At 34.9% G+C, this 23,612-nt stretch overlaps 1 protein-coding gene across 3 annotated transcripts in view; it reads left to right on the plus strand.

Moving 5' to 3' along the window:
* Nucleotides 1-23,612, plus strand: part of SPOCK3 (SPARC (osteonectin), cwcv and kazal like domains proteoglycan 3) — a 179,813-nt gene that overhangs the window by 154,189 nt on the left and 2,012 nt on the right. For all 3 annotated transcript variants that reach the window (XM_051790187.1, XM_051790188.1, XM_051790189.1), the window contains 3 exons: nt 6,877-6,996; nt 16,221-16,442; nt 22,971-23,033. In XM_051790187.1, the coding sequence (XP_051646147.1) occupies nt 6,877-6,996; nt 16,221-16,442; nt 22,971-23,033 (405 nt within the window). The remainder of the gene's footprint in view (nt 1-6,876; nt 6,997-16,220; nt 16,443-22,970; nt 23,034-23,612) is intronic.

Here is a 23,612-nt window from a genome sequence, read left to right on the forward strand (position 1 = left end):
GTTTATTCACATAAATCCACATGAGTTAAAGTGGAGTGCTGAGGCAGGTACTGTACTGAGGCATGATACAGATTTAGAAACAAAACCAAATGTATACATTGTCAGTGAATATACCTGACATTTTTTGTGTCTTAAAGACTTCACTTAAGCATAACTTAACATTCTGCAGCCCAGCTTCTCTGAAAAACAGTTGTGTTTGTGATAATGTCTGGATACTGTTCTCTGCTTCTTACAACTTCTGACGACTTTCTACTTTATATCCATTACAAAATGTTCTGAATGTTCTTGAAAAGTCAAACAAAACTTATTGATAAGTTTCTGTGCGAGAGGAAATTAAATTGTTTATGTCACTATTTTAAAGGCTATTTTGCTGCTTTCCTTTTTACCTCTCAAAACGGGAACAAAAATCTGAAGTGTAATAAGTGCTTTTAGAAGAAAAAAATTGATATATTTGAAGTTATTCAACATTCAAAGTCCTATCTTTTGCATGTGGAAGTTGTTAGAAAGGATTTTTTAACTTTTTAATAACTCATGTTGTAAGACTTCAGTTTTTCTGTGTATATATGGCTGACTTGATACATGGAACTTTAAATGGGATTCTTTTCTACTCTTAGTTTATGTAGAATGTACAAATATTACCTTAGAAGTTTTGGCCAAGTATAGAAGTATGAGTTTATTCTGAAACAAAAAGGAAGAGAAAATTCCATAGTAACATCATTATTATCATCATCATCATCATCATCATCATCATCATCATTATTATTATTATGTTAAGAAGTAATATGGAATCTGTGTACTATTTGCTATAGAAGTGCTCAAATAGCTGATAGTAAATAAAGTTAATATTTAAGCATCACCATTTTTTATTCTTTGAATTACTGAAAAAAATCTGTTATTTTCCAGAAATTATGGTCATATATGTTCATGGGCACTGATATATGTGGCAAAATCCAATACACTTTTTAGCATTACTTCTGTATATATGGCATTCTTTTTTTTACTGGACTAAATGTTTGAGCATTTAGTGTATACTCACATTTTGTGTGGGCAGAAGTATCTTTTGTTACCAAAAAATTGTCTGTCCATAGTGACTTGGGTACAATGAAGTCACTGCTGACTATCCACTAACTGTGTATTTTTTTCATAAATTAATTTAGTGACTAAAAACCTATGAACAAAAAGGAGTAGGTTTCGTATGGTCAGTGCTGCTTCTTAAATAAGACAGTAACATATTTATCACATCTATTCTCTTGATAACTATTAAATGATCTGAACTTTTTATATTTTTATTTATTGTCATTCTTTCTTTTATGATATTAAATTTAGATGCTTCCTACCTTTTAAAGTTTGAGCAGAGAATACTTCAATTTCCAAATAATTTTCAAATAATTTCAGACATGAATTTTATTACCTGCTATATAGTTCACTGAAACTGTAAGATGTTTTATAAAATAAATAACCTTGCACTAGGCTGATGCATAGTGTCACACCATTGTGCTCTGATCAATCGACTGCTGTACAAGTTCAGGTCAAGGTATGGGTGAGAGAAGGAAGATGGGGGCAGCAGGCTGCAGTGGGAGGAGGATCTTAGCCCACATAGCTCATCTCACAGTTTCTGTGGAGAAGTCTCTGCTACTCCCTTGCAAGAGATAAGGTAGGGGGCCAGAAGTAGTGCCAGTGACAGATACTCTCATGAAACAGTAATTTATGTGTAGCTGAGACAGGGCTAGGAATGAGAAAAGAAAACTGCTATGTCCTATCTCACACCTGCTTCCTCCAGTGGCTGTGTATTATCCAGCCACTATGTTAGCCCCTTCCTTTTCCAGGGCAAGAAGCATAGGAATTTAAGAGAACAAGCAAAAAGCACAGGATTTTGTTAGGAAGGGAAAGTAAAGAAAAGAAAAGTTTATTCGAATAAAGTCTCAAAGCAGTGAATCCTCACAATGTCTCGTCTAACCTTGCTTAACATTAAAACTGACAGGCCAGTCACCACCTCCCTGAAGTTCTTGTTCCACTTCCCAGACTTACTTTCCCTCAATTTTTTTCATTCATCACTGTAAATATTTTCTTCCTGGAAATAGAGTTTTTTTTTTAAATTGGACTTTTTGCAAGATAGTAAGACAAGAAAGCTCTGTAGCTGATTGATAGAGAAATATAGATATGTTAGGCCATATTTATTATTCAGTAGTCTATTTGAAGTTTACACTATGTATATAAGCTCTTAAAGCAAAATTTCCCCCTGGACTATACCTGAGTATGGTACTTGCCCTGTAAACTAGAAATTTTTCTCTTTTCATTGAGAATGACTGCTTGATGTGCCTCTTACACTTGTGAGGTGATGAGTAGCCTGATCAGATTGATCCAGATAAAAAAACGTTGAAGATTGAATCCGCGTTAAAACAAGCAGTATTCATAATGTATTAAGTTATGGTAGCACCTATCCTTATGAATAAATTTGAACCATACCTATAAAGCACAATTGTACAAAAAGCTCTTAAAAATAATATTGATCTTGAGTTGTTCTAGAATTTGCTTTTATATATTCATGCAAACCATACGAAAACACTTAATTGGAAATTTGTAAAATATGCCTTCTAGCATATAATAATAGTTATATGCATTTTTTTCAGTTTGCTGTTCATGCTTATGACAGCTATAGATCTGCTTCCAGATTATTTTCCTAATGTAATGACATGCAAAAAAAGTTAATAGAAAATTTCTGAGTTTATGTATTTATAACTTAACATGGAAACAGGTTCATGCAAGTTGGACTGTTCTGTGTACTGTGTTAATATTAGTTAAATTTATTTGGAATATCTTTGAAATACCAATCATAGTATATTTAGGAGTACAGTATTTGAAGCAGTAAATATATTAAATGTTTACCACAAACTGAAAAAATATGTAATTTTAGAGCTTTTAAAATTCATTTGAATATATACTTTTAATAAAGAAAATGTTATGCAAACTTAAAGTTGAGAAGTTGACTTTCAAGATGCCACATGAATTGCTGCTTATATAAAATACATTGTAAGCAACATTGCGTGTAAAAGAAGTACTTTATGTGATGGTTCATTTCTGTCAAGCTTTTACATACATGTCTGTGTTGTGATAGGTTCTACTACGTGATGTAGCTTTAGGAACTCTCAAAAGAATTCGGTCTTTTCCTTTGAGAAAATTTCTCTGTCAAGTCACTAGTCTTCTGCTTCTCGGTATTACCAGATGAGACAAGTGGTGCAGCTTTCCTGCCACTGTCATGGCTTAAGCAGTCCAGGCACCTTTTACCTAATAACTGAGGAAATGGGAGTTTTTGGCCCAGAGCTGCTCAAATGCTCTTCTCAAACTATTGAAAAAGCTGTGCTACTTTGAGGATCTATTTGCCACTTCTAATATGTTCTTGTGTGCTTGTATGTTTTCTGCTTTGTCATTTTCCAGTATAGAATGTCATGTTCTAATTAGGTCTGAGGTTATTTGATACATTCTGATTTACTTGTCAGAATAATACTGGCTTTTTGTTGCAGTAATCAGAATATAAAAACTGAGTTATCTTCATCTAATAGTTTTATGTTTCAGAAGTGCTTCAAACAATATAATATAACAGAATATTTAGAGAGGACCATATGTAAGTGTATCTGTGTTCTGTGTCATACTGTACATGACAGTGGCTAGTACCATATGCTGAAACAGCAAACTCTAGTTTATTCTTATACCAAATAGCCAAAGAATGTACTGTCTCCTCTTCTTAGTACTTTATTTTTATACCTTCATGAGTTTAGAAGATAATTATCTTTGGTGTGTCTATTTCACTGCTTCTCCAGAAAGGAGGAATTCATACATTCTCTCCATTTTGCAGCTACCATATGCATCTTTCTGTTAATGTTATTCAAAAGTTTTTAATTGTAGCTGACACTTTCTCATGCTCTCCCTTATATGTATACACACACACACACATTTCTGAATATGTATGTATGTGTCTGTAAACAGTGAGTTTGTATGCTGGCATCAGAGGTTAATCAGAGTAGCACTGCATATAGAGAGCTTAGAAGTAGATGGAGATAGTCAGGTCAGTCCACCACATTAGTGTAACTGTGTTATTTCTGGGACCTGTGGTGATATTAAACAGTATTGTGCAGGGTAGATATATCAAAGTGGTTAGATGGCAGGTCAGGTACCCCTGATGATTGTGCTGTGCTCCATACCCTTGGATTCAATTCTAAAAGTCTTTCTCTTAAACTAAAGGAGGGTAATCAAAAGAGGGAACAATATTATTCTATTTCACCTTGTAGTGGATTGACCCTGGCTGGATGCCGGGCCCCCACCAAAGCCACTTTATCATTGCCCTACACAAGTGAATGGGGGAGAGAAAATGCAATGAAAAGTTCATGGGTTGAGATAAGGACCAGGAGAGATCACTCATCAAATAACATCACAGGGAAAGCAAAATCAGTTTAGGGACATTATTGAATTTATTAGTAACAAAATCAGAGCAGGATAATGAGAAGAAAAATAAATCTTAAAAACACCTTACCCTGCCCTCTCTCCTTCCCGACCTCTACCTCCTCCCCTGCAGTGGTGCAGGGAGATGGGGAATGGGGTTGCGGACAGTTCATCACAGGTTGTTTCTGCCTCTTTCCCCTGCCCCCTGCTCGGCTGTGGGGTACCTCCCACAGGATCGAGTCCTCCCCAAACTTCTTCAACATGATTCCATCCCACAGGCAACAGTTCTTTCTCCACAAACTGCTGCAATATGGATCACTTTTTCACAGGGTACAGTCCTTCAGGCACAGCCTGCTCCAGTGTGAGTCCCCTTCAGGATCACAAGTTCTACCAGGAAAACTGCTCCAGCATGGGCTCCTCTCTCCATGGGTCTGCAGGTCCCTGCCAGGAACCTGGACCAGCACAGGTTTCCTGTTGGTTCACAGCCTACTTTCAGGCATCCACCTACTCCGGCGTGGGGCTCCTCTATGGGCTGCAGGTGGATCTCTGCTCCTCCATGGTCCTTCATGGGCTGCAGGGGGACAGCCTGCTTCATCATGGGCTGCACCATGGGCTGCAGGGGATTCCCAGCTCTGACACCTGCAGCATCTCCTCCCCCTTCTTCTCTACTGACCTTGGTGTCTGCAGAGCTGTTCCTTTCACATGTTCCTTTCACTCCACTCTTCTCTGTCCGCAATTACATCTGCATAGTAACTTTTTTTTAACTTCTTAAATACATTATCATTCCTGATGGGCTCAGCCTTTGCCAGTGGCAGGTCCATTCTGGACCTGGCTGGCAGGGGGTCTGTCGGACATGGGGGAAGCCTGGAGCCCCCCTGCTACCAAAACCTGGCCACACAAACCCTGTAATTACACACCTGTGATGGGAGGGGAAATTAAAGAGGAGTAAGGTGACACAAGTTAATAGCTGATTCTGATTCTTTGTGCTGACCTGTCAGCTGATTGCAAGGTAAAGGAAGGTGTCTTTGTGGCAACATAGAAATCCTGCAAGTTTGAATTCCGAGATGTAGTCTTGATTCAGGAGACCATTTTTATCTGATTCTTGTCATACAACATTTTTTTGAGTACACATGCCTCTTTATCATGCATTTTTCTCAGTTCCCTATCAAATTATCAGAAAAAAATTGTTCCATTACACAAGAGAAAAGCACAAATAAAAGTTTATAAAAATATCAGTTCACAGTATATGCAAAGATATGTATAAATTGTGCCTAAGTCTTTCATAGATAGAATCAAAGTATCAAGAGAGGCTTCAGCAACAACTAAATAATCAAATGCTTACATGCTTGCAGTTGTACAGACATTGATAGTTGTTGGCATAATGACGTTTCAATCTTACTCTAAAATACAAATAGGTGTTTCACAGTGTTGTTCAATTTAATGAAGTGCTGAAGGCTGTGTCAACAAATATATTGGATTGCTACATAATAAAGGAAACGTAAGCTGAACTGGAGATCTGTTTTCAAGGGTGTCACTGGGAAGCTCTGCATACTTAGGTATGAACTCTTCAGATTGTACCTTAGTCAGTTACTGGTAGACCTGTAGAGTGATCCCGATTTGGAAGTGATAACTGCTGATAATGACAGTGGAAGGTATTTTGTTACCTTGGGGTGGAGATATCTAGTACTCGTTCCATTCTTTTCATCCATTCTGCTCTTGTCATCTTCCAGATACTATTACTTCTCTTGTCTTCTCCTAACTTTTCTCAAGCACATGACAAAATGGAATTCTGGGAAGGGTATCTTCTATTAGCAAGCAGCTGTACAGTTGCCAGTTTGCAGTTAGGTGCTCACGAATTTGGTTTGTGAAACTTCATTCAATCAACTAATATTCCAGCACACTCTTTAAGCACTTTTGCTGTCAACCCTATTTTCCCTTTTTATACTTCAACTTAGGGGGAAGCAAGTTCCTGCGTTATATGCCTAAATTACATCTCTGACCTGTGTTGGTAGGAGCTTCATTAGTATTGCCTTAATGAACATGGAAATGAAATGCCAAAAGACTGTCATAGGTGTCCCTGATATACAGCCTCATCTGCAGTAAGATGTGAAAATATCTGTGCTAGAACTGTTTATAGAAGTTTGCAGTAGTTTGCAAAGGAAGCTTTTAATTTCTAGGTGTATGTAGTTTCATAATTCCTTTATACATCAGGCATTTATTTCTGAGGACCTTAATTGGGTTTTGAAGGCATACCTAAGTAATGCAAATGAATTTTATTAATTAAGAAATCTGTGGAACATATATGTTTGAATTATTTTGTGTTCTTTGGTTTCCATGGAGGGTTTTTTCCCTTTTTTTTTTTATTTTTAGCATACTTTGAAAAGCTCTATTTAGCACCTTGGAGAAAAATATTAAACAGCTCTGTGTTTTGTTTTTCAGTGTGCAGTGACCTGGAATTCAGGGAAGTAGCGAACAGATTGAGAGACTGGTTTAAGGCACTTCATGAAAGTGGAATTCAGAATAAGAAGACTAGGATTGTTCAAAGGCCTGAAAGAACCAGTAAGAGATTTTTACTTGTCTTATTTGATGTTTTCTTTGATTCTTTTCTACTTTGGTATTTCTGTTGCTACGACTTGCCTTATTCTCACATGGTTTAAATAGGCATGTGTACCAAATCATAATTTCGGGCTTTTCCAAAGTTAATTTCTTACTTATGGCTTAGTACTAGCAGACAATGTTCACTTTAAACTTCCAACATTATTTGGCAGGACAGCTACCATTCAGAATGCTTTTATTTGTGAATGCTATCAAATTGAAAGAAAAAATACAAAGGAGCTGTAATTATGTGTGACCCATTGTTGCTATGTGATGCCACTGTAGGTACTGGTAAAGAAAAACACACAGAAAAGGAGCTTGTAAATAAAAAGGAATTTTCAAGGATAAGCTTGAAACTGGGAAAGACTCAGGAGTACTAATGAAATGGAAACAGTAAGGGTCATAATTTGTTTTTAACCCTCTCGAATACTTAAATAGTTTCTTCTGTTGTGTAAAGCAGTAAAACTTTAAAATGTAATTATCAAAGAGCTTATTTAAAATAGCAGCTGAAGTGTGCATTAATAGTTTCAAGAGTGATGTCCTACTGTGAAGCAGAGTCAAATTAGATTTGTTAAGCCATAAAACTGTACCTTTGGTTAATATGAAGAGCAAACTGTGAATTCTTCCAGTGTATGTTTCACGGAACTTGGCCACCACCATCTTCTTACTTTACTTATTTTATTATTAGCTCTTTTGAGTATTTGAAATCTTTATTTTTTATTATTTTTCTTTGCTTTTGTTTGATTGCAGTTTGTGGCATTACTTTTCTTTTTTCAAGATCATTTTATTGTGTGATTTGTTCATCTAAGTATGATGTAGTGCAAGCACAAAGTTCTTAAGCGTGTGAGATTTTACCCTTAGACATCTTTTTTGACCTTTTTTCCCCAAGCACGCAGATGGTATTAATAAGACCTTCAATCTATACTTGAGACAGTCGACTGTATTATGATGTGTATGTGGATATAATATACTATTTTTTTTGCCACTGGTTGGTTTGCAAATTTTTACTTTATAATAGCAATCAAGGACTGTATTTGGACTTAAGATCTAAGATTTTAATATGTGTGACTAGTAGTGCAGGAGTCTCGTGAATTTTTGGATCTTGTCAGTTTTGGAAACCTTAAAGTCCTCTTCTTTGACAGTGTAAAGAATATGAATATATTTTAGAGGGTATCTGAAATTTAAGGCACAAGTTAGATTGGATCCTATTCTATCATTTTTTTGAGAGATAGAATCAAGAGTTGATTTGGATGGCTAAGAATAATCTTTGCAGGGGTCTTTTTCATCAGCAGGTAAGAAGGTGCAATCTATGTGGAAAAATCTGTTTCCTGTGCACTGCTGACTTTAAATTCCCTGTCAATATCATGATGTCAGAAATGTTTGACTTATGTTTGTATCATGGTACTAGAAATCGGAATGTTGTATGAAATATTAATTTATTGCTGTCCTGATTCTAAATTAGATGGAAGTGTGATGACAGGGTTCGGCATGTTTATTTTATTTTTACTAAAACAAAGTAAATCAAATTCTAGAAAATGGTTACATATGAGACATTTAGTTTGTCCTATGTTTTCTTCTTTTCTTTTTCTTTGCAAAATTAAAAACCCACAGTGCTTCACAAAAGCATTTGAACTGTATAGTGACTGTTTAGAGATCAGTGTTTTAGCACTGTGGGCAGTTACTCAAACTGCATATAGCTAATTGGGAAAAAATATTACTTTCAGATATGAAAGATTCCATTTGTGCAGTACTTACTTGATTTTATAGATAGCCAATATTTACATGATTGTATTAATTTGAGAGGCTACTGCAGAAAGGCAGTCCATCTATAGACAGAAAGCAATGGAATTAATAGATGTTCAGTAATAGTTTTTTCCTTTGCGGATTTTGGGATGCACAAATTATCTTAAAACTGGTTTCGTTAGTGCAACTATCTATTTTTTCTAGTATGTACATTTCTGTACTTCAAAATTTCTAATTTGAGGCAGCACATCTTGTGAAGAATTAATATGTCTGTGATTTAGAAGGAAATGTCCCTGTAAATGCATAAAGAAACAAGAAATAATGGTAACCATTCAACGCGGTAATGTCCTTTCTAATAATATGAGGCAGTTCTTAAAATTGTTCTTGAAGACTTAAGCTCTTAAGTAATATCCCTCTAAGTCTCTCTCCAAAGTAATAGGAGGTCAGAGGCATTAGGCATATTGATACACAAATATACCAGAGCTGTCCAACCCCTGTTTTGAGGATATCAGAAAGCTACACCTACAAATAAATATTGCAAAGAACTTACCATGTATAATGAATTTTTACTTAGCACATGAGGCTTAGTGGTCTGTACGGAACAATAACTATGACAAAAAAACCACCTGAACGCAACTTCCTCTTTCAGCATCCTAATTATTCTAGCAAATACCTGGAGTTGTTCATTACCCTTGAGGAGTTAAAAATCTGTTTTGGCACCTTTTTCCCCAGGCTATCCTTTATTCTTGTCATAAAGTTCCTTCCTCACTGAAAAACTACATTTAAAAGAGCAATTTGTGACATCCTTTCTGCTTGTCTGTGTTTAGGATTTCTCATATTTCAGTCTCTTTGGTGGCACTTGGAACAGGATTTATTAAAAGACTTGGGCACAGTCCTTCTGACCAAGGCAGATGTGGTGCAAGTGTGTAGTGCCTTGCTGGTGTTTTTCGGAGTTGTTTCAGCTATTAAATAGTCCACATTGATCCATAAAATCATTCATATTACTTCTAAGCAAACCAAACGACAGTGTTTAAGTTGTTCTGCTGGAACCGTCAATATTTCAATAACAAGTTAAAAATGTAAGGTACCTACGTTGCTGTGTTTGTAAAAGAATGAGGTCGTTTTGTTTTACTGACACTTTTTTTTTTCCAAAGCTGAATCTTATTAGTAATTCAGACTAGAATATTTCAAAACAAAAAAAAAAGGGTTTTGTTTCCAAAATCCCTTTTGTGTCTATTTGTGGTCAAATGGAATATATCTAGAAGTATCATTAATATAAATGCTATATAAAAACTTAAATCTTTTCCTCACACCATTTGAGGTCTAAATAGATGACACAAAGGGGAAAGGGATGCTTTACCTCATACTGCAATAATAACCCCGTTATTTTTCCCATATGGGTAGGAAAATATGGAGTTTAAAAATAAGTGACATTTTATATACCTATTTAAAGTCTATTAAAATACTGTTCTATTTCTATATTAATTTTGTATGATAAAACACAAAATTAATGTCTCATATGCAAAGCACAAAAATTACCATAGTCCTACAAATATTTCTGCTAACAGGCAGTCTATTTCTTAAGAATACTTGTGTACCTTGTCATGTTAGAAGATGAAAGACCAGAGGCCAAAGGTAAAAGAGAATCTTATGCCTTGGAAATAATATGATTATTTGGAGTCTAATACGCTAATAATTTTGAAAATAACATAAAAATACAAGTAGTCTGAAAATAAAATTACTTATAATTGGCTTGTCTAGAATTAGCATAGTGAGATATTATTACACTAAAATTGACAAATCCCCATACAAACTTGCAGAAGGAAAAGTCCAATTTTGTAAAGAAAGGTAAATAAAATAAGCAACTTCAGATTTTTGCTTGGAGGTTTTTATTTCCTTCTGACTATCCTAAATTCTTTATCAATGAAGAGACAAACTGACATTATGCAGTGATAAATTACAATTCGCTGATCTTCATTGCTGAAGCATATTTGGAAATTCTGAGGTACAGACAGAACTTCTAAGCAGAACAATAAGATTTTTCTTACTTTTGTCAGTACTCTTCCATATAGTCACTATATAGTTATAAGAGCTAGAAAGAATTGTGTTTTTAAACAGTGTTTTTGATGTCTTCAAGATACTGACTGCCTGGGAATTTGTCTAATTCCTGAGATTATCTCAGAAAATGTCACATAAGCTGTACTGCAGAGTTGTACAGGCTGGCAACCTGAACTATAATTCTAGTTTACTAGAAAGAAAAGGTTCTTCTAATGAATTTCTGCATGTATCAGGTTAGCTTATGCAAAGGCATCCTTAATGCAAGAGTCTGGAAGAAGAAATCCAGCATAGAAGTAATTCTGATCAAGGATTTTAATTAATTCATCTCTACTTAAAATTAAGAGTCTGAATGAACTAAACCAGTATTATTGACTGAAGTTGGTTTTGACTCTTTTTTTTACAGAATTATTCTTATACACAATGTAGGTGTTTATTATAGCATTTATTTATTTCTCCTCAGATATCTTCTACTTTTCTTTAACGATCACAGCTATTAATAAAATGGTCAATTGGGTGTCCAAAATAATACATTTTATCTTAACTCTCAAGATATTAGGAAACTGATAGCCTCCAGCAATAGGATTCATCTTGCTTCCCCTTCCCTCCATAAAATTCTTTAAAACACTTTCTTGAAAAGGAGAGACTTCAGGATGCAAACTGTTACAGGTGTTTAAAGAACATTGCAGCTGTACTTTATTTCTTCCTCTTGTACATTTTGTTGTGAAATGAGGGTCATTTTTCCTAGGTTTATCATAATACCATTGGTACCTTCCCCATATACCATGTTCCCCAGGGCCAGGAGTTGGTCTTCGATGATCCCTGTGTTCCCTTCCAGCTCATGGATGGATGATTTTGTGTGTTGCCCTAACCCAGCTTTAGGCAGGTGACAGAGGGTGTTAAAAATGTCTCCTTCTTGGGCTAGTGTGGAGCCAGATGAGGCTCACCTAGATCAGTACTTTTGTGATCAAGTATGACAGAAGGCATTCATATCTGCTTAGTCCTCTTTATTTTACTCTGTCCTACTCGGGTCCATCTTGATTACATTAGGAAGGAAAACATTTTCCCAGCTTGTAGTCGACCTGAGCTGTGTAATGCTGTTAACTGAAGATTTTCTGCAAACCCAAATATTACAAAAATCCATTACAATTGAAAACCTGAACATATAAAATCCATGATCTAGATGGCAGTCAGGACTCTGGCAGAGTGCACGTGTGTTTATTCACGTGTGATTTGTCGGTGTTTTTTATTGTTTCAGAGAGTGTACTGGTATTGGAAAGAATCGTGCACTTTTAGGTTTATTGGATAAACAATTTCTACATAATGCAATACGTGAGCCCTATGTATGTATGTATGCTGTTTTGGTTTCCACATGATGTCAAAATCTGTCTTCCTCAATGTACACAAGTATTTATTGCTTATATCCTTAATAAGCAGGCAAACAATAGTTTTACCTTGGAAAGCAGATTATATTTACTAAGAGTTGAAATTCCCCCCTGAGGAATAACCAGAAACAGGAGTGCTTCTGTTGGTACCTTTTGAACAAATGTTTTGAATGCCTAGTGTGTAAGCCATGGAGGAGGGCTATATTTCTTAATAATTTTTATCTTGGGATTGTTTTGGCCGAGGAAAAGAGCTTAAGCTGGTACTTCACATTTTTCTAGACAATGTTCAGAAATAGCTTCATAAAAGCTCATCTTATTATGGTATATGGAAATAGATTTTAGATAAGTGGTTAAAATTAGAGGAAGCGAAAATCTTCTTTCATAATTTAGTCACCTGAGCAGCAGTTTTTGCTCTCCTCAGTATAATGTCCTGGTACTTCATCATCAAGAATAAATTACTATCATTCAACATACTAATTCATCCTCCTTAGTTTCCGTTTAGTGTCTTCTGTCACAACTGTGAAAAATGTCTAAAAAACCAGCATTCTAGTTGGTGCTCAAAGTGATAATATATGTAATGTGTAATTTGGGCAACTAACTTGCTAGTACTAGGTCACGTGGTGATTTTTTGATTCTTAGTTCTGTATCACCTGACCCCTTCATGTGCCAAACCATGTTAGCAGATGTTAAACTCTAGGTATGTACCTAAGTGCTTTTCTGTCTCCTTTTTCACAAGTATAACATTTTCCATAGTGACAGATGTATTATTTTATCAATATTGTAAAAATCGAAGAAAGTCATTGCCAAGAGAAAATACTTCTGATAATCTTAATTTTGGACAGTTCCTTAAAGATTCTTTTAAAATGAACCAAGAATTTTACTTTACCACAGTAATCTCTAAAAGACTTGATAATGTGCACATGGAACTGAGGGTGATGATCTTTTTGTGGTATAGAAGTTCTGGAAGAGGTGGACTACTCCATTTTATTTCAAACAAAGCTTCTATCTCTGTCAACACCTACCTGGCTTACCTCTGAAATACTTGAGACATTTTTATTTATTTCACCAAAACTAGTATTTGACCTAGATTTCAGACATTTCTATACTGCAGTGACTGATGGTTGTGAAATAGTTTGTCTTGATAAAACAAGACAAATGAAAACTAAAAAGATATGTGATTTTTCACTATTTAAAACACTAAAATTGTGTATACCAGAGAAGAGGAAGAACAAAAAGAAATAGTAAAAACAACAAATGTGCCTGGGCTATAAAGGAAAATACAAACTACTTCAGAATTAAGCTCTGAAAAAAGAAACAAACTACTTTCAAGGTAAAACATGATCAGTTTTAGAAATTATTATATCAAACAGTTATTTAGTAGAAAGCTAGACCCCATGACCCACAGTGCTTTTTCTCCAGCATGTGATGCTATTTAATAGGTAGGTTATGACAGCTTTAATAAATGTAAGCTTTATTTTCCAGGCTTGGAAATAGCATAAAAAATTTCTTATGTGAAATGTTATTGTTTAAACCAGGTTTATTAGTTCTGATGTACCAGTTATAATATATTCCTGTTTCTGGGAAGAGTATGTTGTGCATATCAGACTTCAGACTCTATATTTAAATATTTAACTATAGTTACGTTGAACCTTAAGTGGATTTATTGAAAATATTAGAACATAGTGACATTTTTCTGGTGCTATCCTGTTGATATCAGAGATCTGTAATAAAATCATCTGTCTTTTAGTGATATTGCTGATTCCAATGCAATTTTTTTAACTTCAAGCTCTGTCTTTAACTATGACAAATGTAATAGAGAAAAGGCTGGTGGGACATTACTATTAGGCACACTTTTTAAAAAATCTAAAAACTATATAGAAAGAAGTGAGAAAAAAAAATGAGAAATAGGAACAGAGAATGAACTCAAGTCACAGGCTAATGCTAATTAAGGGAATCAAGAAAAAAATAGGGATAAAGTCGTATGCAGTTGTATAATATTGTTCCAACCTTAATTTAGTGATGCATACAACCTTTGAAACGTTCAAAGTGTTCTTTCACTAGTCGTCAGATTAATTTATTTCTTTTTAGAGTATGATTTGAAACTGACTGAGAAGTAAAATAAGGAGTTGTTTGGGTTTTTTCTGCTTTTCCTTAGTTTAATTTATTAAATACATAAAACTGTCTTCTAGTGTCCTAAAATACAAAGTACTTTATGTGTGAGCTTTGCCAGCTTGGACCACAAACACTAAAAACACTTTGTCTGAAACTTGAAAGTGATGCTTCTTTCAGTACATTCATGCTCAAAATTCCACGTGCAGATGTATTATCTACAATTACTTACTTTGGCCCACAAGATACACCTGAATACACCCTTAAAGTGGCTTTTATATATTCCCTTCCAGCTGGCATCTTGTTAATTAGAATCTGTCTCCTCATGGTTACTCTTTTTCTACCCCTTCTCTTACAGTTTGATGAACTGGCCAGAGTGGTAAATTCAGAAAAATTTTATGAGCACAAGAATAATTTCTCCCGTCATGCAGGTACACAAAAGGCAGGATAGGTGACAGTACGTTTCATGTCAACCTCTTTCTGAATCCAAGGTCGTGAGAAGGATCTCTAGCTAAAAGCAGGACTAGGAGAGAAAGTGTTAAGAGGCCTTCAGGAACAGAGCCTTATAGGTAAATAATGTTATACTGAATATTTAACCTTAAATAAAATGTTTTAAGATGGAGGAACCTTACAGAATTTTTCTAATCAGAAACACCTGTTGAATAATTTTGATATAATTTACAGATAAAGTTTAATAACACATCTACTATAATATCCTTATTCATTCTGTTGGGTCCTGTATCTTGTTGCTTTTCATAATCCACAGAAAAGAAGTTTAGTCTTTATGTGTTAACAGGGGCTGGAGAGGAAGGAAGAGAGAAGTCATTGGTTGAACGCTTGGCTATGTTTTTAAATTGTGTTAAACTCATGAAAAATATTAAAAATATCAAATGACTGGCTTTTTTTTTGCTTTTTTTCTCTTTCTTTCAAACAAAATTAATAATTAATGCAACAGGTTATAAGCGAACAAGGAAAAGTGAGATCACCCTGATGAAGAGTCACAGTTAGTCCAGGATTTCTGGGGAAAGGGGATTTATGTGGTGGTCCGACTTCAACAAGGAATTTTTGATGCTATCAGCTTTCTTCTTTTACTTTCTGGAGTGGTTGTTCTGCCATAGTGTGGACATGTACATATGCAGATATATATGTAAAAGAAAATTTACTGATTTCTAAATACAATTACTGGGTTATCCAAGTTGACCTGTTTTAGCAGTATAGAAGTGCTTTACAGATTTCTCTAATGTTGTCAAAACAACAGCAAAGGCAGACAGGCTTGATTTTTAACAGCAGTAGAAATTGGGAATTCCTGTGTCCACTTATCTTTTCCATGGTCTCCTCAGAGATAGAAAGTACTCCAGATAAAGATAAAATACAACTTTCAAAGCATTGCTGAGGCTATCATGTTACTTTTTCACAGATTTAAATGTATATTAATGGAACAAAAAAAACCCCCATGAACTCCAACAGGTTTTCTGGAATTTATTATCTTCTTAGTTCTATAAACTTTGCAAACCATTTAAGTTTCAGTCTCCTGGTTTATAATATCACCTAAATTCTTTAACAGAATTGTTTTCCAGGAACTCACTGTATATCATTTATTAGCGTACGTAGTGTGTATGCTATAGTTATGACATTTGACAAGAAAACTTGTATTTCTAAATGCTTTGAGACCGATGATGGTATTAATTTTTTTAGCAGGTTAATTTAATGACTTTTAAATTGAATCTGACATATAATTTATATGTAGTATTTCAGTAGCCTGCACTGTGTATGTACTGTATCTGTGTACCACCAGAGCTGTTCCCGTGATGCAGCATTCTTTTGGGATGGCTAAACTCAACAACTACTCTATCTTTCTTAGTATATAATTTTTATTATTTTTGTTTTACCTCTTAGGATTTGATACCAGTATTTTGCCAATTTGCAAAGACTCCCTTGGCTGGATGTTTAATAGGCTTGATACGAACTATGACCTGTTGTTGGACCAGTCGGAACTCGGAAGCATTTACCTTGACAAGAATGAGCCATGCACCAGGGCGTTCTTCAATTCTTGTGACACATACAAAGACAGTTTGATATCTAACAATGAGTGGTGCTACTGCTTCCAAAGACAGCAAGGTAAAAGATGAGAACAAGTTGCATATGTATATGACTGACCTTTTTGTTGGGCTTCATCTTTTTTTTAACTTATTAAGAAGATTACAGTAAACTACAAGCTCTTAAATGCTGTACAATGAATTTGTGTTAAGGTTTTTGACCTATGGTGAATACCTAAAATGAAATTAAAAAATCACAAACAAAAAACCCCAGCCCAAGCTAAATGGAAACACTTGCTAAAAATTCAAGTATTCTAAATAAAGTGCAAAACAGCAACAAATGCTTTTACAACTATATTGTTCCTTGTGCCAACATCCAATACATATGTAGAGGAGAGAGATCAAAATAAAGAACAAAATTACTTAAATTCTTTCACAGTCTACTTTGCCTACATTATAAAATAAACTTTTTTTATTGCTAATGTAGAGTATCTTAATGTTCTGTGAGCCTAATAAAATAGTTGAATGAACATTATGGATAAAGTTATTTCCAGTCATTTGGACCTAAAACTGGTAGATTTTTATTGCCTAGTTAAATATCTTGTTAATGTTCTGATGTGATTTGGTTATACAAATAAACATGACCTGTAAGCATTATTTCCTGAGGAGTATAAAAAATTTTAGACGTAGGTGAGACATCAAATAATTTATATGATCAAACTAGTTATAATGTATCAAGGAATTTACTCATTAGATATTGTCTAAAATTGGTCAGAATTGCCCCTTCACTTTTCTTACTAACATGAGGGAGTTTTTTTAAAGGATAAATAGCAACCAGGGTTTAAATTTCTTCTGCCAGTAGAGGAGATAAAACTGATTTGGTGGAAAGTTTGCAAAGGCAATTCAACCTTTTTGAAAATTTTAGTATCAGTTTTTAAATCTCACTTATACCCTTAAAACTCTCATAATAAATTCCCATTAGCAATCAACATGATTCTGATTTCTGTGGAAATAAAGGTTTTTATCATGCCACATCTACCAGTTTTAAATCTATATAAAAATAAAGCTGTACTTCTATAGATAAATACTGAATAGCAGATTTCCTTGGTAAATTTCTAGTTATAAAGTTAACATTTAAATTTTCAAAACACCTTGTTTGTTTCATAGTAGAACAATAATTTTGGCTTTTATCTTATAAGCATGTATGTACTGCTAACAAAATTAGCAAATTAAAAATAACCCATCCCAGAAGTAAGGTAGTTCTTAAAGAACATAACATGTTTTGTTCAGTTGTCTTTGAAATAAAAAAAACTACCACCACAATAATTTCAGCTTAATATATAAACAACCTTACACTTTGGAGGGCAGCATAATTCTTTTCAGTTGCCAGAGGAAGTACAGCACATAATATGTGGCCTAATATGGTCCAAGGTTTTTCTACCAATTTTATATCGTGTACGTACTACATAACCAGGGCATTAAGAAAACCCTTCCATAGATTAGTTTCAGGTAGTTTTGCTTTCTATAGCCTATAAACTCATCTTGTCTTAAATATTTGTTCAACATACAGCTAGAACCTGAGGATGGTATTGTAAAGACTGCTCTATATGCTACAGAATGTTATTAATGGTATGCCAGCAGATCCGACTTTCAGTGACACTGATTCTCCACATTGCAGAATCCAACATTATCAAGCTTTCCTTCCCTTTTTTACCAATTTCCTTGCTGTCTTGATAATGGTGTTGAGATAAGGCACTGATTTTTAACAGATTAGATAGCATATAGTAAAAAAGATGTGTCCTCAACATTGTTAAATGAAGTGAAATGTCAATTTTGTCAGTCCTTGCAGATTAGACATGCCCTTCATCCTTCCAAATTAGCGCTGTCATCAAAATCTATATTCTCCTTTTTAGGTGTAAGGAGAAAAAAAGAAGCTTATCATCTTTTTTTCATGTCTTAGTATTAGCTCTTGCACAACGGTTTGAGTCCTAACTCCTGGTATTAGTAACCCACTGAATTCTTTATTCGTAGTTTGCAGTGTTGTGCTAAAACCTTGAAATATGTTCATGTTTGGTTATGTTTTACTTGATTGAACAATCTAAATAAGGCCTTTAACTAAGCCTTTGCTATTAATAGCAAAGGGATGGCAAAGTAGAGAAATTCAGTGGCTTCTTTCTGATGTTTATTAAAAGAAGTTGATATTAACAGAATGCTTCGAGCCATGCAGAGCAGCTCCCTGTATTCATTGAGTTTAGTAGCTACTTTCTGGGCAGATCAACGGTTTTACAACAGTGTTCTTGATTAACAGTGTTCAAAAGTGAATACAAAACTTAGTCAACAATATGTATCAAAATGGGATAGCAATTTCATTGTGCTTTTTGAAAGCACATTGTATTGCTTAAGTCATTATCTGAGAAGCCCTCATGGTCTTTGATCTTAGCTTCATGATGCAAGACAGTCGGGATCAGACAAGTACTTGCAACTCTTCTTCATTCTTTCTTTCTGCTTGAGATATACCATGATGCATTACACTGCACTAGACGCATTACTGCACATTGCTCACAACTTCTAGTCAATATAAGCAACTTCCTATGAAGTCAGATCCTTCTTGTGGAGAAGATGATCTTCCTATAGTAGCTGTCCCGCCTTGACTAGTGCTTAAATACTTACATACATCTCAGTGATGCTCATTGCATTTTTTCTTGTCTTATTCTGCTTTAAATGTAGTTTAGTATTTCTGAGATATATCCAAGAAACTATAATGCATTTCTGCAATACTTTAAAATCTGCACTTTTCCGGTGCTCTTTGCAAGTCTTCCTGTGTGCTTTGGTTGCTATTGCCCTCAAGTTTCAACAACAATTCATGTAAGTGCTTCAGTGCCCATCTCCAGAACTTTGTTTTCTTAGTTGTTTGATGCTAGTTTGTCACTTTAGTGCTTACCTAAATGCTGAGGCCTTTGCAATGTCAACCTTTTAATAGGTTGATTTTTTTTTTGCCAGTAATTCATTATTATTGTAGCGTTGCTTTGTTGCATCACTGAATCAGAGTAGAAGAGTACCCAATTCTACTGGGAATATTTGTGCTTAGCACCTAAGTATTTCTTTACTGCAGGCCTCTGCATGAATCTATTAGTCCAGCACTTTTCTAGGTGGATTTTCTTACAGACTCTCTGTCTGTCATGCCTAGAAGACATCATCATGACTAAAAACAGTCCATCTTACAGATGAATAATAATTATCATGATTCATATTTTTCAGTCTTCAGATTGCAAGGACTTCAAATATATTTATAGATGGTTGTAAAGGAAGGTGTATCAAGATAAATGATGATCATCAATGAGATCCCCTGAAAGAATTCTTGAAGTCTAGTGTTGATGCTTCTGATCCCTAAAGTAAAAACCTTGGATGTCCAAGAACAATTACAGTGCTTGACCACAAGCACAGGCAAGACATAACAAGGCAGGCTAATCTGCAGTGGACCATGTTCCAGAACCTAGGGGCTCTGCCAAATATTACCTACTTGATATGTGGAAAATCACTGTTTTGTATTTGAGTAAGATGGAGAATCTTGGAAAGCTGGAGGCTCACTGTGCAGGTAACAGCTCCTTCAGACGTGTCTGTAAAAAATGAAAGACATTCTTTATAAAATCTACTAGTTTTACTCCAGTTGCTCTGTTAATGTGCCATTTTGGTAAACCAAAGCTTAGTTGTGCTGTCCTGGAAGCACCTCTTGACACGACTGGATATTGATGTCTCAAGGGCCAGTATAAATAACATGGTGTGCATGAGTACTTGTAGCACTAAAGAACTGTGGATGGCTGGTGTTACATGGTTCATGAATCACTCATAATAATGCAGTGATATTATCAGAAAGACAATTCCTTCCACGTCTATGGAAGTAGATTAGGAATGAAGATAATTAGGTACATTGTTTGTATTCAGGTTATCATAAAGACTGATGTCAGATTAATTGCTATTTCAAAGGAAGCCACCACACTGATTTTTGTAAAGGGATTTTTTCTTCTTGGCTCAGGACTGCCAGAAATTGTCCTGTGACTCTTCTTTTTTATTGAAATAAATTCAGAAATCTTAAAGAAAGCTTTTCAAACTTAGGAACTAACTGGAAAATAAAGAGGGAAGCACTATAATTTGGGGAAAGAAGAAAAAGGATATGCTATAGACCAAAAGGAGATGGTTGAACTTCTAACCTTCTCTTTGACAGTTTTTAGCAACAGAGTGATTTAGTATTGTTAAGAGTTTTTGCTGCTTTTATCTTGAGAAGCAAAGCTTAAATGTGAATCTTGAAGACCTAACTTCTGAGAAGAAGAGAGTTTTGGGTAAGTAACTTTCTCATGTTGCCATGTTACCTCTTGGTTAGTTGTATTCCTTTTTGTAATTATGTTCATCATTCATCCATGGCTGGGCTTCGCGAACGAAGATTTGAGAAGGCTCTATCCACATTTGTTACAGGCACGTGTAATTATGTAACCAAAGATTTATAGCTGTAAATGAAATTTTTTTTTCTTTAGGCATAGTTGATAATTTTTACTTTTCCACATGTTAGTGCTCATGTGTTTAGATCTGTGTTTCCAATTTAGGATTTTTTTCCATAGAACAAAATAAGTGTATTTTTCCTGTTTGACTAGTTCTTCTCCTTCACTGTATTTCCCATCTCTTTGGAGGATAGGATAGACTAGACTAGACTAGATGGAAAAGGTTCTGTAACATAATCTGACTGTTAACCTAACACTGCCAAATCCACCCCAGTCCTAGATCCTTCTAGCCTATTGATACTTGTGTATTAAATTACTGTCATTTATTAGATTAATGATTAATGGAAAATACCTTTGTTTTAAGAAATAATTGATCCTCAGAATGTTGTAGAATTAAAAGTTTTAACTCTTTAAATATCAGGAAAGGCAGAAACCTTAGTTTTGAAAAGTAATGAACATCTCTGGCAAATAGCGATCATGATCATCATCAAAGCACTTCTTACAACAAAAAAAATAAAACTTTATGTAGCCTCAGCAAATACTCAAAGACTAAATTCTTAAAACCCAGTACCCACCCAGTGATGTGAAATCCCAGTGATTTTTCAAGAGCACACACAGAAAATCGGTTGGTTATCTGGAAGGACAACTGAAAATTTGTTTTGGCACTGAGACTCCTGTGGACAGTACTTTGAAAGTGGAACTTACTTTTAAAGTCTTAACTCTAAAAAGAATCATCATAGATTTAGTGTGAAAAACCTGGCCCACTAGAGTTGAGGCCACTGGAAATGTTTATAAGCTTCTTTAAATGTATTGGATATGTAAATGATATATAAAATGTAGAGCCAAGAGAAATTAACAACCTGCTGTCAGTAAGGGGCTATTATGGTCTTCTAGTTTTTATTTACTCTCTTAGAAAAGAGCTCATGAATAGTACCAAATGCCAGCCAAGAGGCTCTGTGTTTACCAGGAATATATTTTTGATCCACAGTTCATCTAGGCATTTCTCACCAGAGTGCCCTGCAGGGACTGGGTTCTGGTCATACATGCGTTCTTCATCAGTAAGCTAGGCCAGTCTTACTCGTCTTTAAACTACCTCAGAAGGCTTTTTTCTGTTTGCATGGAAAAAAAGGGCACCTACGTGGCAAAGCTGTATTATAAATTGTCGGAGTCTGCCAAAATGTAAAATGTATTTAATATTCATAGAATATGAGATTTTGTCTGGGAACAGTATAAGCTAAAGACATATGTGAGTAAAATCAGTAATACAAATGCTGATTCAGAATGGGAAATGCTGTTGTGCTAATGGTCTAATGTAGTACACGATGTCAGTGTTCAGAGATTAATTAGTACTTTGTTGTCTTTGATTCTTTCATGTATTCAACAGTAAGGTATATACATTCACATCTTATTTTCTTCCCATTCATGGGGCATACTGTGATTTCCTTTTATGGACAGTAGAAAATTAAATTTTTCAGAACTGGATTAGGCTATAACTGAAGAATGGAAAACTGAATTTTAATACCTATTCTACCTCTTAGAGCCATCCGCATTTTGGCCAACATTTTTAAGTTGGTTTGCTGAACATGGGGCTTTGTATCTTTAAGACCCAGTCTTAAAGTGTTGCCATAGAACCACAATCTTGCAGACTTCCAGTGAAGTAAAAAAATATTTATTTTCTTAGTGTATTATGTAAAATACAAAACTTGGGCATGACTTCTAACAAGGACAAAAGGGAAGAAATTGAAAGAGCCATCCTTTTTCTAAGCAGTACATGAAGCAAGCTTCACAGTTGCATTTTGATTTTTGTGGACTGATCAAATAACATGTGATGGACTTAATACTTTGGTCTAGCATTCCTTGATCCTCCAAACTAGTGACTAATGCTCACTTAGAGGTGAGTTAACTGGGAGTGGTCTTCCGCACAAATCCATGGTGGTGTGCAGATTCATAATTCTGGAGCTGTAGCAAGGTGCAGTAATTCTTTCATTTCAGATGTGTGTGTTTCTTAAGATCAGTAGTTAGAGTGACCTTAAAGTGTCATGAACTGTGAAAACTTAGTCCTATGCTTTCTGTCCTAGATACAGTGTAATCTGTTTAACATTTTTATGTCGTTTTAGACCCACCTTGCCAGACAGAACTCAGCAACATTCAGAAGCAGCAAGGAGGAAAGAAGCTCCTAGGTGAGCCATAGATCATTCTTTTGAAGGTTTTATTGCTTACATAAATAAGCCTAGTGAAACAGCAACGTAAAATCAATATTAATCCAGCGAAGATAGACCGCAGTAAATTTCAGCTACGAAATTTATGAAATTTTTGAAAGCTATTAAACTTAGTTTTATTACCTTACCTACCAAAAGATCTTACATCTGTTTTATTACCCTGATAGAAGGTACGTTTTCACAGTTATAGAGGGGACAGTCTAAGGCACTCCTAAATTAGTATCTCTGCTGATCCTTTGACTGTAATATTCTTTAAGTAATTGAAATCTTTGCTGTAAATCAGCTTATACTGTATCAATATTACTGAAGTGTAAAATCTTCCTTTTACCATTAGCCACTGTATAAAAGCTACAATAAAAGGCTTGACCCAAAGCAGTCAAAACTGTATTTCTGCTAAGGATGATTTCTAAAAAGAACTGTACACTTTCACATGAAAGTGTCCAAATGAAAACCAGTGGATTATTCAGCCTTAGACAAGTCACTGCCTCACAAAATAAGTCCCTCTTTTACGTATAAATGCAAATTTAACACTGATTTTTT

The sequence above is a fragment of the Manacus candei genome, unplaced genomic scaffold (assembly GCF_025592945.1).
Source record: "Manacus candei isolate 608988 ecotype Guabito, Panama unplaced genomic scaffold, ASM2559294v1 h1tg000028l, whole genome shotgun sequence".
NCBI lineage: Eukaryota > Metazoa > Chordata > Aves > Passeriformes > Pipridae > Manacus > Manacus candei.